Source organism: Macrotis lagotis, chromosome X (genome assembly GCF_037893015.1).
Source record: "Macrotis lagotis isolate mMagLag1 chromosome X, bilby.v1.9.chrom.fasta, whole genome shotgun sequence".
Classification (NCBI taxonomy): Eukaryota; Metazoa; Chordata; class Mammalia; order Peramelemorphia; family Peramelidae; genus Macrotis; species Macrotis lagotis.
The window spans coordinates 521391189-521406143 of NC_133666.1; the positions used below are offsets into that span (position 1 = coordinate 521391189).

Sequence of the window (14955 nt, forward strand, 5' to 3'; positions counted from 1 at the left end):
ATTTCTATTGGCATGGTCTTGTTAAAATAATGTAGCAGGCACTAGTAGACACTATTGGACTTTGTGGGAATCAGCCAAACCATCTAGTCTTTAGATCACAAGATCATAGGTTTCAAATTGGAAAAAAGACTCAGAGGAAGCCAACCCCTGATCTATAAAATGATCAGAAAACTGAGTTTCAAAATGGCTAAGTGACTTGTCTAATGCTATACAGATAAAAAAAATGTTAGATGTAGGATTTGAATTTAAGGTTTTTGATTCTAAAGTCATTACTTATTTCATAGTACCATGTTACTTACCAGCTCTAACAGATTTACAAGTCAATTTATTTTCAGTATCCCTTTAGGTCTGTGACTGTGGGTGGTGCAAGTCTCCAGATTAGTTTAGGATATCTGTGTGTTTGTGTGTGTGTGTGTGTGTGTGTGTGTGTGTGTGTGTGTGTCTATCTGTAGGGCGGGTGTGGGTGGATGTGGGTGTATATCAATCTATTCACTCATCTTGTTTGTGTTATATACTAGCTATTCCTATTCTTCCTTTTAAGTGGTTCTCTACTGAATCACTTCTACCACCATCATCACTTTAGCAAAGTATTTAATCAAATTAGTAACAAACCCTGATCTGATGATATCAAATTAATAGCTTCAGCATCTAAGACTAAGATCTTTATTCAATTCCTGTTTCAGTTCTTCAAACAGTAAAATGGAACGCCAATTCATATTGGCCACAGTTTGTTCATCCCATAGGATTGTAGATCACATGCTGACAGAAATCAAGATTTGTTCATAAACATTTAGGTTCCCAATAAAATGGAGTTTAGACATGTATAGGTAATTAACTGTGAGGGAGCATTGTAGATATGTGTAGGTAACTCATTGCTTGTTTAGAGAGCATTGTAGAAAATTGGAATGTCTCTCTTGATTACAAGTGTACAAGAAACCAAAGAATGCAAACTCTAAGATTTAAGATTTTCTTGCTTCCCAGATTATGCAACTCCATGGGGTTTTAGTCTCTTTGGAACTGTGCCTTCATGGTCTAAAGTTAGAGGTAGGAAAAATGCTCTAGAGACTACTCCAAATGGCTCAGATTATTTATAATATATCTGATATATTATATATACTAAGTGGTACAGAGGATAGAGTGCTAGCCCTAAAGTTAGGATGACCTGAGTTCAAATGTGACCTGAAATACTTCTTAGCTTTGTGACCTGGTTCAAGTTACTTAACCTCTATTTGCCTTCATCCACTGGAGAAGGAAATGGTTAACCACTTCAGTAACTTTGATAAGAAAAATATCATAAATAATATAGTCCATGGGGACACAGAGAGTCGAACATGACTGAATAACTGAATAATCACTTGACAATTATTTAATTGGATTTTTTCCCTTATTTTTCAGATGAAGAAACTGGTTGCAGACAGAGGTAGACTGACTTTCTCAGGGTTAAAATGTCTAAGGCCATATATGAAAACAGATCATCCTGATTCTTGATGCAGCAATCTTTTCCCAGAGCTATCTAGTTGCCTCATAACCTGAGTTCAAATTTGATCTTAGACACTTAACAAGGTTTGTGACTCTGAGCAAGTCTTCTATTTGCTTCAGTTTCCTGAAAAAATGGGGAAAATAATAGCACCTCTCTCCCAGCACCATTGTGAGGATCAAATGAAATAATTGCAAGGCACACTATATAAGAAGGGCAACTAGGTGGCACAGTGTATAGAGTGCCAGACCTGGAGTCAGGAAGACACGAGTTAAAATCTGGTCTCTGACACTTAGTAGATGTGTGACCCTGGGCACATCACTTAACCATGTTTACCTTAGTTTCCTCATCTCTAAAATGAGTTGGAGGTAAAACAGCAAATCATTCTAGTATCTTTTTCAAGAAAACCCCCAATAGAGTCTCAGAAGGTTAGATGTGAATCAGAAATGACTGAAATGAATCAACAACAACAACAATTCATTATATAAAAGCTACTTCATCATCATCATTGTCATAAGTGTCTGCAGTAGTACAGGGACTAGTATGGTCTTGGGTATCACTGAGCCTCTTCTCTTTAACACTCTCAAGTAATTGTTAATGTCATCATCATCATTGGATCTTAAGAGCTGAAAGGGACCTCACAGCAGGTATAGTCCAATCCTTTCATTTTTCAGAGAAAGAAAAGAGAGGCCCAAAGGATTTTAATGATTTGCCCAAGGCTAGTAAAAGCAGAATTTAAATTCAAATCCTCTGACTCTAAACTAGGGTCATTTGGATGGGACAACTGATGCTGTGCCTAGGCCATGATTTCAAAAATAATGCTGAAGAGGCTAAAATGCCAGACACACTGTTCTTGCCACTCTAAGATCCTAAAGAATTATTTAGAGAGAAGAAAACATCCATTAAAACTTTTTATAGTTATCCCTTATACATTAAAGGGGATGAGGGGCATGGTGCCCATGAGCTCTAGAAAAATCCATGTAAAATTTTTGGCTCTCCTTCCATACCTGAAAAGAAATCTGAATTTTTTTCTTTTTCTTTTATGGGATATTTATAGTACTTTATTGTAAAATTTAGGTTAAGTATTTGGTTATAGACTCTGTGTCATCTGTTGGACTTCTTGTGTTGTGTGTGGCTTCTGCAAACTTCCCTAAATGTCATTTAATCTCTAATGCTGAGGTATGATGTATGTAAACTCTATGGAGAAAGTCAAATTGTGGAAAGGATAAATGTAAACTACTTCAGAAAGGACAAAATTAGTCATTAGGAGTAGGATAAGAGACATTCACATAATGATCTAAAAATTAAAAACAGAAATTGTAGCATCTCTTCTAGCCATTTGTAGTCAATATTCCTACCTTTATTTCTTCTGTTTTCCTGTAATCTTTATGTTATATATTTTCCCACTTTATCATTTGCTATCTTGACCTGTTTCCTAATTCTGTGTATGTGTGTGAGTGTGTGTGTATGTGTATGTGTGTGTCTGTGTGTGTGTGTGTGTGTGTGTGTTCATCTAAGATGGATAATAAAGTCATTGGATCAGGGGCTTATACTTTATATTACCTAAATGGTCTAGGAATTCTGGAACTTCTACCTCCCTTCTCACCTCATTCACTTAGATCCCTCTGCTTCTTTTAAGTCTCACTCAAATCCCAAGCATGCTAAAGCCTTCTCTTTTTAGATTACCACCACAGACTTCTGATACAACCTATATGGACTTTACTCTTATTTGTTTTCTTCTTGATTAGGATGGGCAGAGACAGCTGTTTTTCAAAACTTTTCTTTGTATCCCAACACTTAAATGAATGTCTGAAACATAATATATGTACCTATTACTACACATGTGTTCATGAACACACACATATACTTTTATATACACAAAAAGAGAGAATACCAAATATAAAGTATTAGATATAGAGAGAACTATTTATGTAAGTATATTTATATAAAGTGCTTATTTTATATACATATCTTTATTATATATACATAAACACATAAACACATTTGCATAGCATATACATATATAAGCACATATTACACTATGTATACATTTCTCTCTCTCTGTGGGTCTCTGTCTGTCTGTCTCTGTCTCTGTCTCTGTCTCTGTCTCTGTCTCTCTCTCCTTTCCTCCCTGCTTCTCTCTCTTTCTATTCATAGATATTTGTTTTTGTTGTTTTTGTTGCTGGATAAATAATAGGTGTTATGAGCAGGCACTCAATACACCCTGGCTGACTTTAATCACTCTGAGTCAGACGCTTTCCCCAGTGCCAAAATCACTGCCTGCTAAGGCAACCAGGGAACTGAGTCAATCCCTTCAGGTCACAAAGATGCTGTTGCCTGCCCTTCCCCAAGTGCCTTCCCAGCTACTAGGCAGAGAGGAGCCACCAAGGAGATCCCTCAGCATATTGAGCTGAATACCTTACTCACAGTAAGGATATAGAACAGAGGTTTTCCCTGGCTTTCCAGAATCCTTCTTACACCTCCAGTTTGATTCTCCGCCTTTCTACAGCAATTTGAATGTAATGTTGATACACACACACACACACACACACACACACACACAAAATGTGGCCAGATTATTTATTCCATTAAGCTCTCTTTGTGAGCTTACTCTTCTTATCACTTGCTATTTAGTTTAAGTCTAAACTAAATATTGTATACATTTTTATTCCCTAAACTACTTTACACAATTGGTTTTAGTAAAGCAAGGTCGGGCCCACTAAGCTGGAAGCTACCTCTCTGGGACTGGCTTTTCACCATAAACACAAAACAACTCCTTCCTCCTACTCCTACATAGTTCCCAGAGGAACAGAATTTTACGTCAATGAGGAATATATTAATTAAAGGCAAATGAAAATGTCCTCATTTGTTGCAATGATTTTAGCTCTTACAGGCCATTTTCTTCGGGGTCACCTGCCTGGATGATGTGTTGAAAGGAATGAGGAGAAATAAAGGAATTAATTGGGTAACTGCCTCCAGAGACCTTCTCTTCACAACCTTGGCTTTTCCTGTGTCTGCAGTAAGTTCTAAGTGTAAATATGAAACAAAATTCAAAACCAGATGTTTCTCACATTAATCCAAGACACTAGATTTATTCCTATCTCTATATATTATGCATTTGTATGTGTATAATACATTATGTACATATATACATATTTTGTTTGTTTCTTGTCATCTAATATAGGGACTGGAAGGATTACAGCCTAAGTCTCTTAAATCCCCTATTTTGACTCTCCATGTTCCTACTGTAAGGGACTGCCTCAGTAACAAGATTTTTGAGAGACCTTTTATTTGAAAATCAGAATCGCCACATTTAAATAAGTGGAAAAGATTAAAAATTTTGTTTTATGCTTTATGTTTTTTTTAACCTCTCCTGGTTTGTTTTTTTTCCCTTTTGTTCTGATTCTTCTTTTACAACATAATTAATATGGAAGTATATTTAACATAGTTATACATGTATAACCTATGTCAGAGCTCACTGTCAAGGGAACAGAGGAGAAAAGTAAAGGAGAGAGAAATATGTGGAAGTCAAAATCTTACAAAAGTGAATGTTGAAAACTATCTTTGCATGTAGTTAGATTAATAATATTTTAAATGGAAAAAATAAATAAATGGAGAAGACTGAAAAGGACACAAACAGAAGGAGTTGATTCCCTGAGTAAATAGGTAGCCTTGTCCTGCCTAATTTTCAATCTTTTGAATCGGATTCTGAAGCTTGTGTGTTTAACATCTGTACAGGACTCCCTCTTGAGTGTAAGAGGAAGTATCTGCTGAGGCAATCTCCTGGGGCAATCAGTGGAAGAGATAAAGATGATTTATTTCCAAGGAAAAGTAGCTAAGGCTTCTGTGGCAAGGTTTGCAAAGCACTTCAGAAAGATTGCCTCATTTTAGCTTCACAACAACCCTGTGGAAGAAGAGATGCTTTTATTGTCCCTTTGTTGTAAATGAGATTGGGAGGTTTTAAAGTGATTTTTCCCACTATCTTCTCCCAGCTCCCCAACCCCCATTGAATCCTCTCTTTTGACAAAAACAAACAAACAATTAAGCAAAGATATCCAAAATATTGTTTTATAGTGTATAAATTATCCTATTCTAGGATTCCCATTCCCCCACATAAGAAATGTGGGGGGTGGTTTTTTACATTGACTATTTTCCAAGAGCTTCATGGTTTGTTTGTTTTTTAGTTCAGCTCTCTTTTAGTGATCTTTCCATTTCTATTTTTATTTGCTGTGAATCTCATTTTCTTGGTTTCACTTATTTTTCTCCCCATCATTTCGTATAAATTGTCCCACATTTCTTTCAATTCCTATTATCGTTTTTTACTGCACAATGGTAACTCATTATGTTTGTTTGGACATTTTTAGCTATTCTTCAACTGATGGGATCCCACTTCATTTCTGGAGTTTTTTATTGTTGAAGTTTGGGGGTTTTCCCCCCTACCACAGAGAGTAAATAGTTGCTATAAATGAGATATCTGTATGAGGCAGCAAAGAAAAGAAGAAAGAATTTTAGTTTAGGAGTCAGAAGATTTCCCTGATGTTTACTACCTGTGTGACTTTGGGTAAATAATTTCACCTCTAAGGGTCTCTTAAATTTCTTAATAAATCTCTTAAATTTTTATCTTTGATTTTGTCCTCACTGCTGTGAGACTTCAGTCATAGCTGAGTCACAAACACTTTTCTACCAAAACAAACCAGAAAATGAAAGAACAGAATTTACCAGTCTTACTTTTCAGTTATTTTGCACAGATAGAATGACATTTCCTCACTGGGACCAGAAATCTCGTCTTGGTGACACTAAAGTTTCCAAAGGATGTCCCAGGGTAGCCCAGGCAGGAGAATTGGTGCTTGATTTCTTCACAGGACAATGTTTTTGTTCATTCTGTCAATATGCATGCATGATGGGATGGGAGGGGTAGGGGAGAGGGGCAAGTATTGTGCTGGGAATCAGATAGATTAAGATTCCATTCTGTGCTTTTGTCACTAACTGTGATCTTTTATCAAGTTGAGTTTCTCAGAGCTTTGGTTTCTTCATTAAGTAAAGGGTTGAATTTTTTTAGGTCCTCCCAGCTCCAAAATTCTATATTGCATATGAGACAATTCTAGTAAAACGAAAGCTGCTATTACTTTTTGTCTTCCCATCTCTATCATTGAGTTAGTCTTCTGAGGTACTTGAGGAATTGTGATTCATCAAGTTCACATAGGCAGTTAGTTATTTATCAGAGATAGGACTTCAGCTTGTGTCTTTATCTCTATCCAATTATTACACTATGCTTCTTACTGCAATATAATAGGTAGCAATTTATCTTTAAAACATATTCATATATCAATAAAAATATCAATAATTGTATTAAAATTAATTCATTAATACTATTTATTGCACATATCAATTTATTGTATTAATTCCATATTATATGAATGTTATTTATTAACATATGAATATATTTTTAATGGAATACAATAGAAAAGACCTCCCCATGAAGAACACTGGAATAGGAATTATAAGAAGATAGAAAGGATAATAAAAAGGGATGGAATCTCTGATTTTGAGGATATCCAGAAAAAAAATCCTTTCCCCCATTTTGTGGAAGAGTAGTTGAGGTGCAGATGGCTAAGAGGTTTGCTCATGGTCATGCAGATAATCAAAGGCAGAGTTGGCCTATGAATCAAGGTCCTCTGATTCCAAATCCAAATCTTTCTGGCACACTGTGCTAGAAGTACAGGTCATCTCTCAATTTCTGTCTACCCCCAAACTACTCAGAAGTCCACAGAAAAAGAGGCAGGTCAAGTATAAATGTAGAGAATAAACAAACGATTACATATATAATAACAAGGAACATGCCTAGAGGTATTGAAGTTGATAGCAACTCTTAGGAGAGTTGATTGGTTTAATCTACTAAACTACCAAGGCAGTTGATGAGCTTAAAAAGGACAAGATTTGTCAGAGAAAATTCTTTTTGGGGGGAGGGGGAGTTGGAGATAGGGGAATGGCATTGGAGAAAAATGGAATATCTGGAGTACTAGAATCAGGACTAAGTAATCTTCAATTGTTTTGAGGGGATATTCCACAGTACTACAGATTTTAAAACCATATTTCTATTTACAAAATGCCCATTCCCAAGTGGGAATATAAAGACCAAACTGAAGCATCTCTTAGGATTGGAAGGCTAGTGGTATTAGAGAAATTTAGCGGGATTGGGAGGATGGTGGTATTAGAAAAGTTTGGGGGAAAGATAATGAGTTCAGTTTTGAGCATGTTGAATTTTAAATGCCTAGTGGACATCCAGTTCAAGATGTCTAAATAGTAATGGGAAATTAGAGTAGAAAAGGGAGATTTGAGAGTCATAAGTAGATGTTAATTAAATCTATGGAAATTGAGCGGATCAACAAGTGAAATATAACATAGAAGGAGAAGAGAATATAGCCCCTATGGCTATAGTGGGATACCTATGATAGAGGATGAAGATCCAGCAAAGAAGATTGAGATAGACTACTTGACATATAGAAGAACCAAGAGAGAGTAGTGTACTATATGAACAAAAAAGGTAGTGAGTTGACTACTTAACCGATGCCTAAAAGTTATACAAAAAGAAAATCTCTCTTCCATTGTACCTATTGAGAATATATGAAAGAAGCTTTTTAAAAATCTAATCCCTATTTTTCTCTCTAGCATTTTCATTTTTATGAATAATATCAAAATTCTGCTTTTTTAAAAAAACTTTACTAAGTTAACAAGCATTATTTCTGTTTTTCATCTAGTTTGTATTTCTGTCATTCTGGACCCTCTATCTGTATGACCGAGAATTGGTTTACCCTAAGAATCTGGATGAAATTTTTCCACAGTGGTTAAATCATGCTATGGTGAGTTCTTCCATCAAGAAGAAAAAGGAATGAATATTGAAAGTCAATAATGTATGCAATGAATTTTCCAATGTGTCATATTTATGTTTCCATGAGATTTCTTAACTGCTCTTTCCATCTTTATTTTCCACTCTTTCCTCTACTTTCTCTTCCTTGGCTATTTAAAGATCTTATCTAGAGGTACAAAGTGAATAAATACTGGTGCTATAATTCTCTAAAGAAACTATTCTCCCAAAAGGATATAAGGAAATATAATTACTTGCCAAGTTCGTCATGGAGTCATTGAGAAGATGTGTGGCCATAAAGGCATGGCAACATTGGGACAAATAACAGGACTACAGTCCTAAAAGAGAACCAATTTTACTGGTACTGTAATTACCTAAAGAAGATATTCTACCAAAAGGATATAAGGAGATATAATTGCTTGCTATGTTGCTTATGTAGTCACTGAGAAGAAGTGTAACCAAAAAGGCATGGCAACATTGGATTAAGTACAGGACTACAGTCCCGAAAGAGAAGCAGTTTTAGCAAGGAACCATTCATGACATCCCAAATAGTTAGGAATTTAGTTGAGTAATGGCTTTCATATACAGGAGGCAATTCACCCTCCCATCCCCCAGCCCCCACCCTCCACCCCAACAAACTGGAAAAAAAATGCAGAGTGTCTAATAGCTCAGCAGTTTCTAAGCCGGCAGATCTGCAGGACTGCATCTTTTGTTGGAAATAATAATTCACAGATTTCAATCAATCGGCAATCATTAATTAAGTATTTATACTAAGATGTATTGGCAAACATTGGAGATAAAAAGGTAATCGATGAAAAAGGATTTTCTATTCTATCAAGGGAGATAACATGTGTAAATGCATGCACATCTATGCATGCACACATGAATAATACATCTATGCATACAAGCACACATGTGTCATGTGTATATGTAAATATATGTGTGTGTAGTTATTTACACACACATTTATATCTATGAAATGAGGCAGTTATTAGAAAAGTGAATGAACAGAATATTGGAACTGAAATCAGAAAGATCTGAATTCAAATGTGACCTCAGATACTTACTAGCTGTGTGACTCTGAGGAAGTCACTCAATGTCTGTTTGTCTCAGTTTCTTCAACTGTAAAATGGGAATAATACCTACCTCTCAGAGTGATTGTGAGGATCAAATGACCAGATCAATTTATCTTGTAAGGATCAAATCAATTTATAAAAGCACTTATGGCAGTGTTTGGCTTATTCCATTCTTCTATACAGAATACATATAAAATACATATAATTTGTGGTGGAAGGACACTAACAGCTTAGGAGAAGGGGCAGAGATAATCAGAAAAGTCTTTGTAAAGAAGGTAGCATTTACATTGTATTTGTAGGAAGTGAAGGTCCAAGAGGAGGGGCTACCACATCTTGTGCAGTGGTTAAAGGTATGGAAAGCACCTTCCTCTAAAGAGGTTGGGCAAATATCCTCAGTTATATTTTGTAGATGAGGAAAAGCAATACTCTAGTGAACAGTGTTGGACTTGGGTCCAAATCTTGTCTCAGACACTTACTATCTGTGACTTTAGGCAAGTCATTTGACTGCCCTTGACTTCAGATTTCTATATGTAAAATGAGGGTGCTGGATTTGATGATCTCCAAACTGCTGCCAATGTCAAATCCTAGGTAGTCTGACTCTAGTCTGACTCTATTATTATACTAAGTTGTCCCATTGAGAACAAAATAAGAACAGTCTTGTACTTCATGTATCCTTACCCTCTTAATGGATGAAATAATGAGCAAAATTGTCACTCTCTCAATTATAGTATAAGAATTAGTCATCAAGGCAATATGCATTTATTATTTACTTACAATTTGTCAAACATTATCATAAACCCTGGTAAACAAAGAAAGATAAAACCAGTCCTTACCTTCAAGAAACTTGCAATCTCATGGGGGAGGCAACATATAAACAGCTATGTTTGTGTGTTGTGTGTGTGTGTGTGTGTGTGTGTGTGTGTGTATGTGTGTGTGTATGTGTTCAGGATAAAATGGGGATAGTCTGAGAGAAAGGTGCTAAGATTGAATAAGAATGGGAAAGCTCCTTTACAGATAGTGGGATTTTAACTGCACCTTGAAAAACTTGATAAGCTTTTTAGCTGAGACTTGAAAAACTTGATAAACAAAGATCTCTTTTGTTGATTCTATCAAGGACTAAGACATTTTAGACTACCTACCTCACAGGGATGTTTGTAAGGATGCAACATGGTAATGTATTTAAAATACAGTGAAGTCAGTGTTTGTAAATGTAGCAATGTCTAAAAGTCAGTTGGTGCCAGCCCTTATATGCAGACTGAGATACAAAGCAATTTATGGTAATCTCGAAGGAGGTGGGGAGCTGGGGAAAGACCAAGGGAATGGGAATGAAGTTATGGGCTATGACAGAGTTGAGCATCTGCATCACTGGAACCCAAATGCTAGCTAATAATTAAAAGTCCTATCTCAGCTTCTCAGTACTTGTAAAATGAGTGTCTGTATCTAGCTGACATTTATAAAGAGGACTCAAATTCTGAGATGCCAAGGACATCAAGGAACTTGTAAAACTCAAAAGCAAATGCAAAATTTGGATTCCCAGAGTATCTTTAATTTTCTTTTGGTTTTGATTTTGGTGCTATTAAAAAAACACATATCACTGCATTTCAATTTAGCATTATGTAAACCTCAGATAATCATATAAATCTAGCATTTTGTTTTATTGTTATTATTATTAATCCTCAAATCTTCCTCCTATTAGAATATACCACTTTACATATGAATATTCATATATAACCTCTCAGCTGATCCTAAAAAATAACCCATGAGACAGCATGGAACAAGTGTTACTACCCTTACTTTTCAGTTAGGGAAATCAAAGATCAGATATGTTAAGATCAAATGTTGCTTCTTCAGTGAAGTTCAATCTCACTACTTCCTAACGTTGGAAATGATGTTTTCTTTTTCATGTCTCACAAATAAAACAACACATCTTTAATTCAAGAAACATTTATTAAACATTTTCTATGTATAATACAGGAAAGCTAGTTAATGCAGTTCTGATTGATTTAGTCCATCTGCACGAATAATTAATGGTTTATAGACAATAGATTTTCTCTATTTGTATGACAACAACTAGCAATGTAGAGATAACAGGTTTCTATTAATTAAAGTGATTTATAGGAAAACGAATTTTAAACTTAACCCAGAGCAGAAAATTGAACTCCTGAATTAATGAACTTTTAAATTTAATTCAAAGAAAAATAAATTTAACTTGGGTAGTTATACAAAATGTCAATAGTGATACAGAATAGAAACAATTACAGGATAGAATCAATTTTGATTTTCTCAGTTTCCCTCTTTGATCAATATCTCCCATGGATTACTTATCTATGTCAATTCTATAAGATTTTTAATGTAGTCATTACCTTACACAAGGATTTTTTTTTTTTTTTTTTTTTTTTTTAGTTTTTGAAAGGCAGTGGGGTTAACTGGCTTGCCCAAGGCCACACAGTTAGGTAATTATTAAGTGTCGGAAGTTAGATTTGAACTCAGGTACTCCTGACTCCAGGGCCAGTGCTTTATCCACTGCGCCACCTAGCTGCCCCCTACACAAGGATTTTTACTGCAAGTTTGGAATATACTTTAATACAGCAACTAATACAATATCTAAACAAGATTGCAAGGTAAAGGACAAAAAGGGCCCATTTCCCAAGGATGGGTAACAGGCCATTTCCTTGTAACCAAGTGAATGAAAAAGAGAGATTCTATCAGGTTAACATCTGAGGGAGATTGTGTTCTGCTATATCTTCTACAATTCACCTACCTGGTTAGAGAAATTTGCTTTGAAGAAGAAAACCAGGGACATTGTTCACAAAATATAATAAAGGAAAATTTTTTCTGAGTTCTATTTGATTCCAGGCAAGAGTCAGAGCTGACAGCCAATCATGCAGCAAATTTCCACATTTATTGACAGAGTATCATAATGCAACTCAGGATTAAGCAGATGGAAAACATTCCTGTTCAAAAAAGAAATAAAACAATGGGGAAATTGAATCAAGCGGATTCTACTTTTGGCTACCCCAAAGTTGTTTGCTCAAGTTTTCCCAAATGCAGATATACATTTATAACAGCTCTCAGATAACATCTCCTTTAAATAATTCACAACATTACCCTTGAATGGTGGATAACTGACTTAATTATAATCCAAATATTTATACTTGGATTGAAAACATTATCTAATTAGAATTCCAAGAAGCTTTTATTCCTTACCTCAAATAGCAAGTTTCACTAATCATAGTGAATTTTTGATAGTCCACTGAAAAAACTCCCACAGAAAAAGATGGATTAATATAAATCTTCAGACTAACATCCTTCTTTTATGGTATTTGATTATAATAATAATCCATGTATATATAGATGTATAGATATAAATATGGATATATATATATATATAGAGAGAGAGAGAGATGTACACACACATACATACATATACATACACAAATACACACACACACACCTTAAGGCAAAAAAATATTTAAAACTTAAGTCTATGAAGATTAAATTGATTCAAGCTGTAATTTCAGTATATGCTATTTCAGGTGCAATTTTATAGTCTTCATAATCAGAAATCATCATATAAATCACTTCCATACTATAAGCAAACTTGTCTCCCTCCTACTTTGCCAAGGAGAATTTATAATGGTAGAGAGGAATCCCATTTTCCTTAGTAAACCAATTATTTTGGATTTTTCACAACATTTAGCAAGTTTCTCCATAGGGCTAAAATGATTTTATAACCTTGCCCAAGTGAATAACACCAAGGAACCTGACAAGTTTACAAATGATGAAATTTTACAAATTCTTTCTTTTTTTTCTTTTCCTACAAAGTAATTATTCTTCTTCCCTTTTAAATATACTTAATTTAAAATTTCATAGTTTTAAACATTATGACAATAGACTCTAATAACTTAATAATTTTATAATATCTAAATAAAAGGAATAAAATTTCCTGCTGATGCAATTGTTTCATACTCTTAATAGCATTTTTATATAATCTTCTCTAAAATTCAAAAGAAAATTTAGAAACACAAAAATAACATACCCAATATTGTGTATTTAAAACATTAAATAAAACGTATTGCCATACAAATGACATCAATGTTGTGGAATGCAGTTCCAAATTATCTTACATAGAAAATCATATGTTTTATTATTGATAATATTTTATATTAAGCACATTTTAGAGTCAATATACAATTACCCAGTAGGCAATAGTTATATTCAATTAGAGAAACAATAGTAATAATAATATTTGATATTTACATAGTGCCTACCATATACCAGGAACTGTGGTAAACCTTTCACAGTCATTATGTCATTTTGATCCTCATAACAACCCCAGAAAATGGGTCACCATTCTCCTCATAGAACAGAGAATTGTAAACTAAGATAAGGTAATCTGAAATAAGGTCATCCAGCTATCAAATTTCTGTTACCAGATTTTTGACTCAGGTTTGTTTTTTGAGCCATGATTATCTTAATACTAAATAGAAAATATTGTTTGTTTTAGGTTCTAAATTATTCTATTTATTACCCTATTATCCTATTTAGTTTCAGAACAACATTTCCTCCAAATGAAAGTTGGATTTTTAATCACTAATAGTAATATTTAACCCTTCTCCCTCCCCCATTGAGGTCCATTAGTTGGCAGGACTTCAAAATTTAGAGCCTATTGTTATCAACTAATCAATTCCTTTCAAAGATGTATGGTGTCACTTCCAACTTCCTATAACTTCTCCTTTATTTCCTCTTAAATCACCACCCCAAAAACCTAAAACAATTTCTTTATGTTCATAATTTAGCCCCCAGCCCTTCACCTTTCTCTAAGGCTTTTCAGTTTTAACTCCGGGTGAGAGACAGGGAAAGGCTTGACCTGGCAGCCTTTACTTCCCATCTCCCTGCTTTGGAACCCAGAAATTTCATGCTGAAATTTTGTTATGTTTGTTTCCATATTATAAAGAATAATTACTTAACATTTATGATATTTTTCTTGCAAGGCAATGGGGTATTCTATTTCAACTACATCAAAACTTCCCTCAAGTCATTCTCTCCCAAACTCCAAACCCTTTACCTTTGAATTCTTCATTCACAATCAGGGCAAATAGACTACACCTTCTTTTACTTACATCTATTCACCTCTTCTTGCTTAAAATTTCTCCCTTGTTTTTTTCTTTCTTTTCCTTCAAAACTGTACCTGTCTTGTATCTTTCAAATTCCAATCCAACACTTTCCTTATTTCCTTCTATTTGCACTATTCCTCGAATTTTCCAATCAGGACCCAGATCTACAGAACTAATTTTCACCCCACCGAATTTCTCCTTTGTAATTTGGCAAAAAAAAATTCTTTTCTTACACTGGTTAATTACAGTACTGGTAGCCTTTGGTGTTCTTAAGAACTTACAAATAGGGCGGCTAGGTGGTGTAGTGGATAAAGCACAGGCCCTGGAGTCAGGAGTACCTGAGTTCAAATTCGGTCTCAGACATTTAATAATTACCTAGCTGTGTGGCCTTGGGCAAGCCACTTAGCCCAGTTTGCCTTG

At 34.8% G+C, this 14955-nt stretch overlaps 1 protein-coding gene across 1 annotated transcript in view; it reads left to right on the plus strand.

The window, feature by feature from the left end:
* The window catches only part of ADTRP (androgen dependent TFPI regulating protein), a 132141-nt gene that overhangs the window by 16792 nt on the left and 100394 nt on the right, over positions 1-14955 (plus strand). The window contains exons 2-3 of the mRNA XM_074207960.1: positions 4362-4496; positions 8236-8337. Coding sequence (XP_074064061.1) covers positions 4362-4496; positions 8236-8337 — 237 coding nt within the window. The remainder of the gene's footprint in view (positions 1-4361; positions 4497-8235; positions 8338-14955) is intronic.